Source organism: Myotis brandtii, unplaced genomic scaffold, assembly GCF_000412655.1.
Source record: "Myotis brandtii unplaced genomic scaffold, ASM41265v1 scaffold156, whole genome shotgun sequence".
NCBI lineage: Eukaryota > Metazoa > Chordata > Mammalia > Chiroptera > Vespertilionidae > Myotis > Myotis brandtii.
In genome coordinates this window covers 719911-737654 of record NW_005355666.1, presented here as the reverse complement: position 1 = coordinate 737654, position 17744 = coordinate 719911, and the positions used below count along the sequence as shown (strand labels likewise).

At 40.4% G+C, this 17744-nt stretch overlaps 1 protein-coding gene across 3 annotated transcripts in view; it reads right to left on the bottom strand.

The window, feature by feature from the left end:
- PDK3 (pyruvate dehydrogenase kinase, isozyme 3) overlaps nt 1–17738 on the bottom strand; it is a 66931-nt gene extending 49193 nt beyond the window's left edge. For 2 of the 3 annotated variants that reach the window (XM_005861761.2, XM_005861762.2), the window contains exon 1: nt 17597–17738. In XM_005861761.2, the coding sequence (XP_005861823.1) occupies nt 17597–17702 (106 nt within the window). In that variant the 5' untranslated portion in view covers nt 17703–17738. Of the gene's footprint in view, nt 1–2499; nt 2624–17596 lie in introns of those variants that run through there. The other variant, XM_014536064.1, reaches the window with a different exon arrangement.
- Nucleotides 17739–17744: the final 6 nt, after the last annotated feature.

The following is a 17744-nucleotide window of genomic DNA, read 5'->3' as shown; positions in this document are numbered from 1 at the left end:
ATACTTTTAAAATGTTTGTTTTACTCCATGTCTAGAAGTACTATTTCACTGCCTGAAAAGTTTAGGTTTTCCTTTGTTTGTGAAAATTTATTCCTGAATATAAAAAGAGATCAAAATAGGTAGCAGATTTGGGGTTTACCAAACTTGAGGCTGCTCTCAACTCCAGACCAGGCCTTGTTATTATTACTAACAGTGTTATTACTGACGTTATTGCTAACAGTGAGCCAGAAACTCCAGAGCCAAAGACTGGGGGTTTCGCCCGGCCAGCATGGCTCAGTGGTTGAGCATAGACTGAAGAACCAGGAGGTCACATTCAATTCCTGGTCAGGGTACATGCCCAGGTTGTGGGCTTGATTTCCAGCAGGGGGCCTGCAGGAGGCAGCTGGTCAATGATTCTCATCATTGATATTTCTCTCTCTTTCCCTCTCCGTTCCTCTCTGAAATCAATAAAGATATATTTTAAAAATAAAGAAGAAGACTGGGGGTTTCACACACACCTCATTCCCCATCATATTCAATACCCCAACAACACCCATATATTACATGACTCCTTTTGGCCCAGTGTCTATTTTATTATGCTCACAGATGTTGTGGGTCAGGGGTTTAGACAGGACACTGGAGGGATGGCTTGTCTGGGACGTCAGCTGGGAAAACTCAAATGCTAGGGAAGTGACTAGACTATGGGCAGGGTCAGCGGGGCTGGAAGTATCTGAAGGCTTCCTACTCACAAGTCTGACCCTACAAGCTTTGCCTACCGGAGCACTGCTGCATCACCTGTCAGGGGGCCTCCTCACAGCATGGCAGCCTTGGGCTAGTTGGATTGGGTTTAGTAAACAAGGTGGAAGCTATTTGGCCTTTTATGCCCCAGCCTCAGAAGTCACACAGCTAGCCCCCTTCTGCCATACCCAAGCAGTCACAGCAGTCACAGCCTGCCCGGACAGACTCCAGGAGAAGGGGATCAGACTCGCGCTCTTGATGGAGGGCTGGCAAAGGCCCATCACAGAAAAGCAACATCATGGCCATCTTTGGAAAAATGACACCCGCCTAAGATGTTCACAAGAAGGTGTAGATTATTTATTTCTCAAATTACATTTTTAAAAATATTTTTTATTGATTTCAGAGAGGAAGGGAAAGGGAGAAAAATAGAAACATCAATGTTGTGAGAGTATCATTGATTGGCTGTGTGCCCTGACCGGGAAATCAAACCAAAGCATGACCTCTTGGTTTCTAGGTCGAAGCTCAACCACTGAGCCACACAGGCTGGGCTCTCAAATTACATTGGCATTTATTTATCTTAGTTTCTTTCTTTCTCGCTGTGGACTTCCCTCAGATGGCTGGTGGTCCTTGCTTACTCATCAGTCATGTTTGAGAGTGAAGCAACCTAAAGATTGACTAAGTGAGCACCCAAAACTCCTGATTACATAGGGCTTTTCGGTGGGGGTCCTAACATCACCTCAGCTTTCCTAATCCTTCTTAAATAGTTTATTCAGGGATGCTAGAGAAGAACCTCCCTTTTGCCCTTTACTTTGCCTCGGGGTAACTGCCTGCCTAATAAAGTTTTGATGGTTAGGGTGGAGGGTGACCCTTCTGTTTGAAGACTTTCAGTTCATTCTTCAGCATGATAACTATATCACAGTGAAGAATGAATGGGCTGTGGGGGGAGATAAAAGGCAAACATAGTAAGTCCCCACTTAATGCCTTCAGGAGGTTCTCCAACTTTTGGTGAAACAGATAATAAAACCAATTTTACCATAGGCTAACTGATACAGACAAGAGTTAGGTTCCTATGGTGTCTCATCAACATTATAATGAAACAACATTATTCAAGGACCTGATGGATGGCACAGTTAACGGGTGAATCTAAGTGCTAGACATGAGTGTTAACTGTATTGTTCTTACAACTTTTCCTAAGGTCAGAAATTTCTCCAAATAAAAGGTCTGGGGGGAGGGGGACATTAAAAATAACCTAAATATCTAACAACCTAATATCTAGACAATAAGGCAATAGTAAAATAAATTACAATAGTGTATATTTACATGGGGAAATATGCAGTTATTAAAAAGTGTTTTTAAAGAAAAACACAATCTTCTAAAAAAGGTTTTCTTGGCCCTAGCTGGTTTGGCTCAGTGGGTAGAGTGTCGGCCTGCAGACTGAAGGGTCCCAGGTTCCATTTTGGTCAAGGGCATATGCCTGGGTTGCAGGCTCGATCCCCAGTAGGGGGCATGCAGGAGGCAGCCTATCGATGATTTTCTCTCATCATTGATGTTTCTATCGCTCTCTCCCCATCTCCTTCCCTCTCTGAAATCAATAAAAATATATTTTAAAAATAATAATTAACAAAATAAAAAAGGTTTTCTTGTAACTATAATCAGTCAATTTAAAAAAAAACAACTACTACAGCCATGCTGTTCTTTTAAAAACATGCAAAAAAGATCTCATACATAATGTGCTACTATAAGCAGACCTTCCTGATGGTGTTTGAAGCCTGTGGTACGTACCTTCATGTGATTATTTGTATTGTCATAGGAATCAAGTTTACAGGGTGACTGTGGTAGAGTCCTTATAATGAAAGTAGGAGAGGGTTGTGGGTTGTGGATCCTTCCCTGAAGGGCATCTGTGTCTGTGCTGAGGGCAAATGAGTGATTCCATTAGTGCCTTGATCCTCTCTTTAGAAATCCTGTTTGTTTTACTCTTTTGAAAGATATATGCTCATAAACAGACTAGTGAGAAACCTGCCCCACTGTATGCCAGATAAGGCCAAAGCAAGTTGTACATGGATTTCATTGAGGGCCCACAATTTGTGCCCACCCCTTGGGCAATCCCTCTGCCATTGCCCAGAATCACTGAGATCTATATCCTGTAGGTCCCAGTATACCTCAGAAAATGGAAGTCCATTAGCACACTTGGCACATTGCAGGTGTTTAATATTTACTGATTAGAACTGAAAATTAAAATACCTAGTAAACTTACTATAGCAAATAAAATTCAGTGGTTCAAGCTAACTTTTGCTGGTAATGGTAAATTCCTCTTATAGATAGATCATTGCATTCTATATACTATTTGGTTAGGGGTATTGAAATCCTTAGAGTTAGAGGGGAAGAGCCAAAAGGTAGACAGGAAGGTGATAATATGGTGGCAATAACTGTCAATATGATATGTCTGGCCAGAGAGTGGATAGAATAGGCATGAATGTTGAGAACTGATACCACAAATAAGCTTTGACCAGCAAGAACATGTACGTAACAATTGTAGTTAAAGCCACACACAGATCCCTATCAACCTAATTCCAGAGAGGGTTAGGATCTAGTCGTGAGGGTGGATTGGTGAGTTACAGGATGTCTTGTTGTCATGGAAGCAGGAATAGTTAAGTAAAGGTCACAGTGTACTCATCTTCAAGGTTAACTGAGGCAAAATGTTAAGTTAACCATTCCAGTGAATGAAAAGGATCCAAAGCCAATTACACTCAAAGCACAAATGAGCTGAAAGTGCTTTGTTTCTTGGAAAATGATCACTTTATATAGCTGGGAGCTTCAGCCAATAACCTTTAAGATAATTAATACTGGAGATCAAGAGCACCCTACGCAGTTTTTATTCTTAGCAGAAAGCTGATTTCATTCAGGAAATGCTGTGTCACTAATTCCCCATAATAAAAGCATAGCCAACATCTATAGAGCACCTACCATGTACCACGCACTGTGCTGCACTTCTTAATTTCATCAGTGCAGCAAGCCTATGATTAGATGCTATCATTTCCATTTTGTAGAAAAGGTCACTGGCATGTAGTGGGATTAAGTGATTAGCCCAAGCTCCCACTGGTGGTAGGCACCACAAAGCAAGACTTGAGTATAGTCTACACGTAGATTGCTTCTCATATCCTCAGAGACAATAGGCAGACTAACAAATGGTGGTGGTCTTCAGAATAAGAATTACTTCAGTGTAAGTAAGTAGGTATCCATCTAACAGTTCAGAAATAACACTAGATGACCATTAGATTATGCGATTTCCTAACTGTCTAATGGAACAAATTTAGACAAAACCTCGGCATTACTAAAACTCTGTTTGCTATAAAGAACTGCATTCTGGCAATGGTATATTATATTGAAAGAAACGGTATATTATGTTGAATGAAAAATGCAGAGGTTTAAAATTCAGGTAGATTGAGCTTTTAACTGTGGTTCTGCCCCTAACTTTGCTAGTCAAGATACTTAAGTCATCTAAAGTTAGCATCTTCATCTAAGAAATGGAAACATCTACTTCATCTGGGTGTTATGAGAATTATAGCTACCTCTTCCCATCTCACTATTGTATCTTCTAGAGATTGGTACAAAAAAGGTAAGCTGCCTGCGCCTCCAAAAAGAGTAATTTCTGGCTCACTTTGGAAGAGGTGGCCAAGATGTTATGTCAAGAACTAGCTGATGCTTTGGACAGTCTCTTTGTTACCTGAGGGTTCTACTTTGCCATGTGTGAAACCGGGGAGTTTGAATAGATGATCTCTAAGCTCAAGCTCCCACTGAATGAATCTAAGAGAAGATTTTGGGTTGTCCTACACCAACCTTGCCTAGCAATACACATCTGGGAACAACTCTGGAGAGCATTGATAGGAGTATGCAGCCAAGGAAAGGAGCTAAAAATCAAGGAAAAGGGTAATACACATTTATATTTGTTCTTCTATTTGTGTCCCCCATCCAGAAAGCCTCCAAGGACACTTTGAATAAAGGACAATTCAGTTAACACTTCACATATTCCCAGAAACCACCCCTATTACACAAACAGGTAGGGACAGCAGGAAAGCATGCCACAAACTCACAGGATTCATACATTTTGACATAGAGCTCTTTGTTCATAGCCTTTGGGCTTAAGCAAAAAGTCTCATCAGAAATAGCAATAAATTCTGGAGGGATTTAGGTGATAAACCTGACCATGATAAAAGTACTGGAAATGACTGAATGTATAAAAACTTGGACTGTGCGCTAAATAAAAAGGAAACCAACCGTCAGTGTTAACCTATATGTACATGGGCAAAAGCAGGAAGGCTATCGTAAAAAAAAAAATGGATGGAAGAATTGTAAGTGATATTCTTTGCAAATGCCTTTAATTGTATGCTTTGATAATTACCAAAGAAGGGAACACAGTGGGAAACAATATTTACATAGCACAAAAGCTCACTATGCCAGATAGACAAGGAATTCATGCAAGTGATTAAAACTCCAGGTTCCAGTTACTAAATGGCCAATGGTGCTTTACATACAACAAAATGTAGACAATAAACCCACATGGGAGGGTGGAAATACATCTTTTAGTTTCTATGTTACCTATAACACAATTAAAATCTTAAAACCTCATTTTGGCAGGGCTGTGGAGAAACTGGTACACTTAAAACTTTAATGATAGCCCTGTAGAGTAAAGCTATAAGCCCTGGCTGGTGTGGCTCAGTTAGTTGGGTGGCATTTGAAAGGTTGCTGGTTCCGTTCCTGGTCAGGGCACATGTGTGGATGTGGGCTCAATCCCCAGCAGGAAGCAGTGATTGATGTTTTGCTCTCACATCAATATTTCTCTCTCTTACCCTCTCCCTCTCTCTAAAAATCAGTTTTTAAAAATCTTTAAAATTATTTTCCAATATTCTAAAAAAAAGAGAGAGCTATAAAATTCCCTAAGCCTTTCACATGGTAATTCCACACACCATATAGGTAAACTACCAATTACCTGGAAAAGTCTTAGCTATCCCAAAAGCCACACTCCTGAGAGCCAAGGTTTACTGTTAGTAGCAAAGGGGAGAAAATGAGCTTTATAATTTAAGTGCAAATGAAGAGCAATCACTTCAAGCTTCTTCAACAGGGAACTGAATTAACTTAGTTTAGAGGTCACAAACTTTCTGTAAAGGGCCAGATGGTCAACTTTTTTGGCTTTGTGGGCTAAACCATCTCTGTGACAACTACTCAACTGCTGTTGGGGAGGGAAAGAAGCAACAGACAACATGTAACAAACAGGAATGACTGGGTGTTCCAATAAAACTTTATAAAACCAGATGTTTTCAAAATCCATAGAGTGTACCAAAGAAGGAACCCTAAAGTAAAATATGGACTTTGGGAGGTAATGATATATCAATGTGGCTTCATCAGTTGAAACAAATGTCCCACACTGGTGAAGGATGTTGATATCTGGGGAGGGGAGTTACCTGAAAACTCCCTGTACTTTCTGCCAAATGTTACTGTGAACCTAAAACTGCTCTTAAAAATAGTCTATCAGTAAAAAACAACAGGTGGCTGGCCCTCAGGCTATTGTCCCATAACCTCTCTTAGAGTGCAGTATTCTGAAAACAAGAGGATTTGCCCAACTCTGAAGCCAGATTATCAGGGAAGTAAAACAACTGAATGCACATATACTATTTTTTTAACTTTTATCTATTGATTTGAGAGAAAGACTGATTTGTTGCATTATTTGGTTGATTCTTTTATGTGCCCTGATCTGGAATTGAACCTGCAAACCTTGGCATATTGGGACGATGCTCTAAACCAGTGGTTCTCAACCTTCCTAATGCCGCGACCCTTAATACAGTTCCTCATGTTGTGGTGATCGCCAACTATAAAATTATTTTCGTTGCAACTTCATAACTGTAATTTTGCTACTGTTATGAATCGTAATGTAAATATCTGATATGCTATATGTCTTTTCCGATGGTCGCGACCCACAGGTTGAGAACTGCTGTACCTACTGAGCTACCTGGCCAGGACCAGTATTTTTTTTAAAGGAAAAGTGGAACCCTGGCTGGGTCTGTTTGGTTGGAGCATTGTCCCATACACCAAAAAAAAAAAAAAAAAAAAGGTTGCAGGTTCGATTCCCCATCAAAGGCACATACCTAAGGTTTTGGGTTCAATCCCCGGGTTGGGGCATGACCAGGAAGTAGCCGATGGATGTATGTCTCACACATCGATGTTTCTCTCTCTCCCTCCCTCCTTCTAAAATTAATAAAAACATATCCTTGGGTGAGGACTTAAAAAAAAAAAAGGAAAAGTGGTGGTATTTTCTGATTCTACAAAACCAAAATTTTCCAAATCTTGCCAACAGTGTGGTTAATTTCCCAATGTTTAATGGGAAGAAACCATTCAGTCAACACTAGGTCAGTTTAAGTGTGTTCACGTCTCCCCTTCAAAAGTACACAAAAGGGCAAAGACGTGGAATGAAACCAGAGCTACACTTTTAGTACCCAGAGTCTGATAAAACCAGGTTATGTTGAAGTCCAGCCCTACCAAATCAATAAGACCCAAAAGGCCAATTCTTTTTTTCAGCTGAAAGGCTGGGCAAGATGCATGAAGCTAAATGAAATTGTTATCTTCCCCTTTAATTCTGAGTAGCTGGCTTGTCTCCCAACAGGTTAGTCTAATTCTTGGCAACTCCTCACAGTAGAAAAACCCTACTGCTTACAGGAAAGGTGTGTCTTGTGCATTTATGTAAAGGTACAAAATAAAAACACCCAGAAACAGAAAGTGATTGTTTTTCCCTTTTCCTCCCACAATTAAAAAAAAATACTTATCTTCTCCAGAAACAAAATTCCTGTTCTCCCCTGGCTTTAAGGAGCATAATAACTTAAAAAACCCAAGACTTTTTGAAGAGCAATCATTTGGAACTAAAGTCAACTTCTCAGTGGGTATCAGAATCTTAAAATACTTTCTCAAGGAAAACAGAGGTGGCTGGGCCCTTAAACCTAAAAATAGTAAAACCTGGGAAAATGGCTGCTACCTTCTAATCGCTAAAGGCTCAGAGGTTCACAGAACCAGTGTGATTCTGGTAGAAATTTTTTCTGTGAAGAGAAGGCCGAGTTGTCAGACAACCTGCTTTCGGGTGGTTTCATTTGGGAGATGCCATATTTAAACGTGGGGACATTATAGAAGTTTAAACTTATATAACAACTGCCTCAGTTAAAGTGGCATGGTGTTTAATAACCTTTATATGGAGTCAGTACTCGCCATTTATGGAGCGCCCACTCTCTGCAGAGAGCAAAACATCTGAGGAGGCTGTGAGAGGTCACAAGGAAAGCGGAAGTTCTACCCTCTGCAAAGAAACAGTTTAGAATAAAATGAAATAACAGAAGCCAGGTGCAAATGCCTTTCATACAAAGAGTGCAGCAATGCAAAAGACTAAGTGCAAAGGAGCTGGAAAATAAAACAAATATGAAGTTAAGTCTGCAGGGAGGGATAAAAGTGATTAATCAAGGAACCAGAAATGGACAGGGTGAAACTGAATGATGTAAAGCACGTCCCAATGAAAATGTGAATCATTTCCTATGAACTCATTCAAGATTCTGAAGGTTCTAATTTAATTTGTCGTAACAGTCTAAGTTCTCCTTTTCTTAGATCAGTAAGAGAACTTGTGAAACATTTATTTTTTACATTTATTTTTCCTTTTTTAATGTCTGTTTTATGTATTCCATTTTTTCCTAATTGGAACATTCCTCGTAATAGCCATTGTAACATTAGATTATAATTTCCTTGAGGGATGGCAGCGGTTTGGTAGGACCTAGCTGTAATAGTTTAGCCCATATTTGTGTCTGGCCATATTCTGGAGCTTCCAACCTGACAGTTACCAAGCAGAGTTTTTAGGACATAAAATGTTACGTTGTCTTTAAATAAGATTTTGTTCTTTTTCTTGCATTTTTCTTCTTAAGTGCAGGATAATTGTACTTCCAATGTCCTGATTTTTACAATATCTGCAAATGTCTAAAGGCAACAGGAAAGAGTCTGAGTAGACTTGGATTTTTGTTTTAAATTTTGTTTTAATTTCTGTTGCTTCATCTTATTAAGGGAATCTTAATGACTAGCTATTATAACAAAGAGACAACTAAGAAAAAAACTTCTTTTAATTTAGAAGTTTTCCAATTAAAAGGATCCAATGTCTGGCCTTGACAGTAGGATCTATAGTGACTCAAACTGTTAGCGGTGAAACACCAGAGGTGAGACCTCAGTCCAGCAACCTTGGTATTTGAGTTCTAAGAAAGGATTCAGAGTCAAGACTCCAATTATAAGAGAAAGTTTCTTTAGAAAGTCACACAAGTAGAAAAGGTGAGCCAGCTGGACTGCATGGGCTCAGGAAAAAAGTTAAGAGAGGCAAAAGAAAGGCCCTTAGAGCTTAGGAAAAAGACCAAGGTAACATGCCTGGGGGGGAAGAAGAGAGAGAAGGGAAAGGTTCAAGCAGTCTCCAGAGAGAGCACCTTGGGAAAGAAGAAGGGAAGACACTGATCACTAAGAGAATTTTCAATTCATAACAACTACTTAACAGAAAGACCTCAAACTTTTGCAAATATAACAAAGAATTACCATAACATTAACTGCCCAAAACAATAAATTGGTCCCCAAATTCTGAGAGTAACAGGTTTCAAGAAAAAAGAGGAAAAGTTATATTGAGAAATAAAATCAATAAATGTTTATTCTGACCATTAAAAAATGTTATGTTCCTCTTACTTCTAGTAAAAATTAGTATATATGTCTGAAGCTGCACTGTCCAATAGAAATATAATGTCAGCCACATATGTAATTTTAAACTTCCTCGCAGCACATTAACATAAAAAGAAACAGGTGACATTTTTGTCATTTTATTTAACCCAACCTCTCCAAAAGATTATCATTTCAACATGGAATCAATACAAAAATATATTGAGATATTTTACTATTTTTATATTAAGTCCATGAAACCCAGTGTGTATCTTATACTTAAAATCTCAATTCAAAGCTAAATTCCTATCAGAAATAACTGACCTATAATTAGATGTCATCAAATTTATAGTTAAGATAGATTCACATATCCAAATTGTTCCAAATACACTTAAAAGTTTTCCAATTAACTGAATCAAGTATCAGTTTTAAATTTAAGTTGCAATTAAATCAATTCAGTTTCTCAGCCACACTAGCCACATTTCAAGAGCTCAATAGGCTCAAGTGGCTAGTGCTGACTATACTAGACAAAGAAGGCTAAAGAAATAAATAAGATATATTTAGTAGAAAATTAAGGCATTAAAAACAGAAAGGAAACAAAAAGTATAAATGTTTATCATAGCAGATGACAGATCTGTCATATCAATAAATGTAAATTGGTTAAACTTAATCACATAAAAGAAAAAGTTTTTTTTAATATAGTTTTATTGATTTCAGAAAGGAAGGGAGAGGGAGAGATAGAAACATCAATGATGAGGAGAATCATTGGTCGGCTGCCTCCTGCACGGCCCCTACTGGAGATCAAGCCCACACTCTAGGCATGTGCCCTGGATAAGAATCGAACCCAGGATCCTTCAGTCTGCAGGCCGACACTCTGTCCACTGAGCCAAACCAGCTAGGGCAAAAGAAAAAATTTAATGCACAAAGCAAAACCTAACTTTATACTGTATTTCAAGGCAATATTATAAACAAAGTAATTCTGAAAAAAAAAAAAAAAAGAATGGCGATGCACTACCAGAAAATATAAACAAGAGGAAAATAAGGATCTAGATCCCAATGTCAAAAAAGGTTGAATCCAGACCAAGAAGCATTAAACTAGTAAAAGGAGAGCACTCTATTGCTAAATGGTACATCTCACAACGAGGACATAACAGTTAACAATATCTAAGCAGCAAACATCACATTAACAAGCATAAAGCAAAAACCATAGGCAATATATGAAGAAATAAAATCATGTTATTAGGAAACTTGAACTTCTCTTGGGCCATGACAGATCAAGTAGATTAAAAAAAGTAAAAGTAGAGTCCTGGCTGTTTTGGCTCAGTGGTTAGCATGTTGACCTGCAGATGGAAGGGTGTGGGTTCAGTTCCCAGTCAAGATCATGTACCTGGGTTGCAGGCCCAATCCTGGCCTGGGCCAGGGCATGTGCAGGAGGCAACCGATCGATGTGTCTCTCTCCCTCCCCCCACCCACCAGTCCCTCCCTTCCACTCTCTAAAAATCAATGGGGGAAAAATATCCTCGGGTGATGATTAACCAAAAAAATAAATAAAAGTGAAAGTAGAGAAAAGTTAAACAACATAATTAATATGGTAGATTTGGGTTATGCTCTCTTCTCTGTAACCTGTGAAGAAAGCATAACTCAAAGAACATTCACGGCAGCGTAGTATTCCATTGTGTAGATGTACCACAGTTTTCTAATCCATTCATCTGCTGATGGGCACTTAGGCTGTTTCCAAATCTTAGCTATGGTAAATTGTGCTGCTATGAACATAGGGGTGCATATATCCTTTCTGATTGGTGTTTCTAGTTTCTTGGGATATATTCCTAGAAGTGGGATCACAGGGTCAAATGGGAGTTCCATTTCCAGTTTTTTGAGGAAACTCCATACTGTCTTCCATAGTGGCTGCACCAGTCTGCATTCCCACCAGCAGTGCACAAGTGTTCCTTTTTCTCCACATCCTCTCCAGCACTTGTCATTTGTTGATTTGTTGATGATAGCCAGTCTGACAGGTGTGAGATGGTACCTCATTGTTGTTTTGATTTGCATCTCTCGGATGATTAGTGACTTTGAGCATGTTTTCATATGTCTCTTGGCTTTCTGAATGTCCTCTTTTAAAAGGTGTCTATTTAGGTCCTTTGCCCATTTTTTGATTGGATTGTTTATCTTCCTTTTGTTAAGTTGTATGAGTTCCCTATAAATGTTGGAGATTAGGCCCTTATCAGATATAATGTTGGCAAATATGTTCTCCCATGTAGTGGGCTTTCTTGTTGTTTTGTTGATGGTTTCTTTTGCTGTGCAGAAACTTTTTATTTTGATGTAGTCCCATTTGTTCATTTTCTCTTTAGTTTCAACTGCCCTAGGAGCTGTATCAGTGAAGAAATTGCTTCGGCATATGTCTGAGATTTTGTTGCCTTTGGATTCTTCTAGAATTTTATAAGCGGGGAGGTAGGGGATAACGTGGGGATAAAGACACATATGTAATATCTTAATCAATAAAAAATATATTTTTAAAAAAGATAAAAAAAGAACATTCACAAGAAATAACCAAATATTGGGCTACAAAATAAATGTCAATAAATTAAATAATGATTCAGATAACATTCTCTGATCACAATGCAACAGAACTAAGTATAAAGAAAATTAGGGCTATAAAACTGTAGCTAAACAACAGAGCAGAAGGGAAAGTCACGATAGACATTAATGAACTAGAAACAAACGTCATAAGACTAATCAACGAATCCAATCACATAAGCCACCATCTAATCTAATCAAGAAAGGGGAGAGGAGAGAACAAATATAAAATAAAGGGGAAAGAGCCAGAGAGAAAATTAAGACTGATAAGAGACTACTATCTCAGCAATGAAAACTGACTTTGCATCCCAATGACCAGGATAATTTTCTAGAGAAATACATCAAAATGATCAAAATAGACTCTAGAAGAAACAAAAAAAATCTATACAGATACAATCCCAAAAGTTGTCAAAAAACAATAGACCCCAAAACAACTAGGTTTAAAAGGTTTCAGGGGGGATTCTAACAAATCTTTAAAGAACAGATCATTAGAAGGATAAATTGGTCTGAATATAGAAAAAAATTATTTTTTTCTGAAACTAGCATGACATTGATAAGAAAATCTAACAGACTGCTCATACACACAACATCTATAGACAAACAGCACCTGGATAGCAATATAATGAACCCAGGAATGCATCATACTATTCTCTCTCTACTTCTGCATGTGTTTAAGATTTTCCATAATAAAAAGCTAAACTAAAATGCTATCTAGACACCATTTTCCACTTACCCAAAGTTTGACAAGGTGGTGAATGTGTAGGAAAACAGGACCTCTCAAACTTCTAGTGAAGATAAAACAGACAACCTCTAAGGAAGGCAGGTTGACAATGTTTATCAAAATTTCATGTTGCACAGGCCCTTTGATGTAGTAATCCCATGTTTAGGAATGTGTCCTATATATACACACTCATCCATGCACGAAATGCTGACCGTAATTCACTATAGCACTGGTTGTCATAGCAAAGATTCAAAACAACCTACTAGCCATCGACAGGGAGTTGGCTAGTGAATTATATAGCACACTCATATAAATAAATTCTCCAAAGCCATAAAAAAAGAAGAAAGATCTGCTGATACAACTATGGAAAGCTCTCTACGGTATTCAGTTTAAAAAGCAAGTTACAGACAAAAGTATAAGCTGCTGTTGGCGCACAAACAGGGAGGCTAGCGGCCAAAAGTGGAAAACTGACTTCTCTATGTCTTTTTGCACCTTTTGAATTTGGAACCATGTGACTATAATCACAGACCACAAAGAAAATGTCATTTTTTCAAAATCCCATCCTTTAGAAGGCACTATTGCCATTATAAACTCTTGATCCATTTAGACCACTTGCTATTCTTCCTACACTTTGCAGAGTGGAAGGACATATTTCAAGTAAAGGTTGAGTTCAAGAAACTTTTATCATTTTAAAGGGCAAAGAGCCCAGCTGGTGTGGCTCAGTGGTTGGTGTCAACCTATGAACTAGGAGGTCATGGTTTGATTCCCGGTCAGGGGATATGCCCAGGTTGTGGGCTTGATCCCCAGAGTGGGGCCTGCAGGAGGCAGCCCATCAGTGATTCTCTCTCATCGTTGAGGTTTCTATCTCTCTCTCCCTCTCCCTTCCTCTCTATTTCAAAAAATAAAATACAGAAAAAAATAAAGGGCATAGAGAAAAAAAGGCACACAGATGATAGGGAGACAGCACTGTAGATCCAGATCATCTAATTCAGGGGTCCTCAAACTACAGCCCACGGGCCACATGCAAATACAAATATTGTATTTGTTCCCGTTTTGTTTTTTTACTTCAAAATAAGATATGTGCAGTGTGCATAGGAATTTGCTCATAGTTTTTTTTAAAACTATAGTCTGGCCCTCCAACGGTCTGAGGGACAGTGAACTGGCCCTCTGTTTAAAAAGTTTGAGGACCCCTGATCTAATTAGTGGTTTTCAACTCTGGTTATGCTTTAGAACCCGGGGATCTTCTAAAAATGCTAATACCCTGCACCCCACCCCAGACCATTTATATTAGAAGTTGAGGTGATGGGACCCAGGTATGCAGACCACTGATCTAAATACTTCACAGCGGTGGTCCTCAACAGAGGGTGATATTGCTCCCCCAGGGGACGTGGCACTCTCAGGAGACCTGTCTGGTTGTCACACCTCGGGGGTTGGGTTTGTTCCTGGCATCAGTGGGTAGAGGCCAGGGATGCTGCTTTAGTAAGTGCGCAGGACATCACCCCCAGGACAGTGACCTGTCCCAAAATGTCAAGAGTGCTGAGGCTGATAAATACTCCTGTAAAATATAAGCACTGCTTCATAAGATCATATAGGTTTCAACCAATGTCACCCCAATAAATTTAATGAAGAAATAAAAAAGCACTGCTTCTGAAGTAATAACCAGTTCTAGTCTGCACTCTTAAACAAGGAATTGGTATAATAAAGCTGTTCCAGTGGCCATTGAAGCAAGAATGTACTTGTTGACATGGTTCTAACAAATACTGAAGCATAACATTCTGTGTATGTCCTTTCTCTGGCCCCTGTCCAGTTACTCTAGTCAAACATTTATGTACCGTTTGTAAAGTAGCCAGGGAGAAGGTCATAAAGTTCACAAAGTGGCAGCGTGTGGGTCAACATGGCCCATGCATCTATTTCATTGGAGCCGTAAGTTTTTAAAAAATACATTGAACTGCCCGAACGGCATGGCTCAGTGGTTGAGCATCGACCTATGACCCAGGAGGTCATGATTCGATTCCTGGTCAGAGCACATGCCCAAGTTTCGGGCTGGGTCCCCAGTGGGAGTGTGCAGGAGGCAGCCGATCCATGATTCTCTCTCATCATTGATGTTTCTCATCATTGATGTTTCTATCTCTCTCTCCCTCTTCCTTCCTCTCTGAAATCCTCTTCCTTCTTCTATAAATTGAACTGGCGCCAATCAGCTGCCCCTTCTGGAGCCAGCATACACCTGGGAGTTTGCCCCTACCTGACTGACTCATTTGCCCCTCCCCTCCTAGTTTTTGAAGCATTTGAGGTGCCCTCCCCCCGAAGTCTTCTGTAATCATACACAGGCAGAAAGCCTCTATTTCTCCCTCCTCACCTTAAAAATACCCCCACACCCATTCTAAACTCTAAAGCTCCCATATCACTTGCCAAAATGGAACTAGCTTTATGAACTTTCTAGCTTCTTTCAGGAGCTAAAAGAACTAAGAGAAGGTATTCTTTGAGATGGTCTTTGTATGGCAACTCTCTTCTAGTTGTTATCATCAAAGGTAGGCTGTCTGCCACCCAATTCATCTCTGGGTATTACAAACAAGCTTTAGTTTCTAAGAAATTCCACTACTGTACAATTCTGTATAGCTCTTCTGTAAAATTCCTTATAAGGAAAAGACTTCAATTACTAGGCTTCTTCCAGTATCCTAGATTAGTGTATCCCTCCACCCCTCCCAAGACAGGTCAGAGGCCTTTATGTGAAATGTCCATCAAAAGATTAGGTAATTTTCTTTTCAACAGCTCATCCCTTTTCCTTTGAAATTACAATCACAGAGTTGTGGAGCTGTGCTTTAGAGATTACCTGGTATAATCCACACATTTTATTCATGGAAAATGAACCCCAGTGAGGTTCAGTCACTTAGTCAAGGCCACACTCTTGAGCCAGTGACAGAGCAAGAATTAGAACATTTATTTCCAGATACTGGTCCCATAGGTTTTCCACAATAGCACTATCCCCCACTGTGATTTTTCTTCTCAAATACCATCCTTGCCAAGACACCTATTAACATGGGTAGATACTAGCTGCTATAGAAATAAATCAAGTGAAATTTCACCAAGCTATTAGGCAGGGGTCCTCAAACTTTTTAAACAGAGGGCCAGTTCACTGTCCCTCAGACCGTTGGAGGGCCGGACTATAGTTTTTAAAAAAACTATGAACAAATTCCTATGCACACTGCACATATCTTATTTTGAAGTAAAAAAACAAAACGGGAACAAATACAATATTTGTATTTGCATGTGGCCCGCGGGCCGTAGTTTGAGGACCCCTGTATTAGAGCTATCGCTTCAACTTTGAGGGGGGGAAGGAGGAACTGGGAGTTTTGAGGTTTCTTTTGTTCTTTATTGTGAATTAGCCTGGTTCAGTTTACCCTAATAAGAGGCTGACACCTTCAGAATCTTCTCTAAACCATAAATTAAAAGATGGCAAACATGCTGTTTCTAGCAACAGTGACATTTTCTTTCTAAACTCTGAAGTCAGAAGTTGCCTCAAACCTCTAAAATTCTCACAAGTGGCCAGATATGGTGGAGTAAAACTACTGGAAAGCTTTGGGGAGTGAAGTTTAAGATCCAACAGTCAACACCTCATTGAACTTCAATTTTCCTCATCATTCTCTGGCAAATTGGTTTCTTAAAACTGAATGTTATTGCAACTTTACCCTATTCCTCACTTCCTATTCCAACTTAAGCATGGACATCCCATTTTGTACATTGGGTCTTCCCGGAGTATTCTACCTACTCCACACTTTAGTTTTTATGTCCACCTGACATCATCCCTTGACGTTTACATAAAATTTATGAAATGAACAAATGTGAATAATGGGTTCTTTTCCCTTGGGAGCTTAGAACATCTTTGCTGCTCCATTTTATTTTCCTTCCAGGCTGCCGAGTTCCATTCTGATACCTGAGTTAGTACTTTGGGTTTACTTTCAGGTGTTTCACAACCAGCCCCCTCGCATTCAGCAATTAGGAGTATTTGCTCAGCGGCTGAAAGGGCACCACTCTGGGGAAACACGATCCAATTAGCATAAGGTGGTGGAATCTATTCCCATCTCAGCTAGGCCTCAGGCAGGGTGGGGGCCGGGTCCTCTGGGCTCCCACCTCAATCCCTGAAAACTGCCCACCAGCCCAACCGACCTCAACCCCTGAAAACTGCCCACCAGCCCAACCGACCTCAACCCCTGAAAACTACCCACCAGCCCAACCGACAGGGAGAAGGTGGGTAGCACACAAAAGTTGAGGCGCAACCAAAGGTGCCTGGGTTGTATTGAACCCTGCTCGGACGCTAGGCGCCCAACCGTCCCCTCTTCCCCAGCACCTAAGGCGTGTGCAGCCCAAGCCTCTGTTTAACATGACACTAAGAAGACAACAGTTCGAATCCTGCTGCTCCAGCCACGCGCGAGCACTGTCTTACAGCAGGAAAGGAACAAAATGCCATTGCATAATTTATACGACCTCAAGGTGTTTCTAAACAGCTCTTACCCAACCAAAAAAATAAAAATAAATCTAAAATAAAAACTTAAAAAGCCACCCGCATTCCGCTGGGAAGTTTTAAGGGCAGGGAGGTCTGTGTCAAGTAGATCTGAAGCTAAACATGCAGGTTTGGGGGGAGGGAGTTCCGCCCGGGACGAGGTTCTGTGTCTACTGGTAGGCCCCCGACCGGTGTACCAGGCCTTGTCCCTGCGCGCCCCGAAATCCGAGCCCCTGGGAGAGCCCCCGGGCATCCCGGAGCCCCGCCCGCGGTTCCCACGAATTAGGCTGCGAGACCTGCGGCGACATAGGGCCCGGAAGACAGTGGCCCCACGCCCGGACCGTGGCGACCGTGGGAGCTCGGGACCCCGCACTTACCGAAGTCCAGGAACTGCTTGATGGAGAGCGGCGACGGGGAGAAGCGAGAGTAGCGCTCAATCTGCTTGGGCACCGGCTGCTTCAGCAGCCACCGGAACAGCCGCATCCTCGCCGGGGCAGTGCACGCACCAGCCAAGGCACTCAGGCG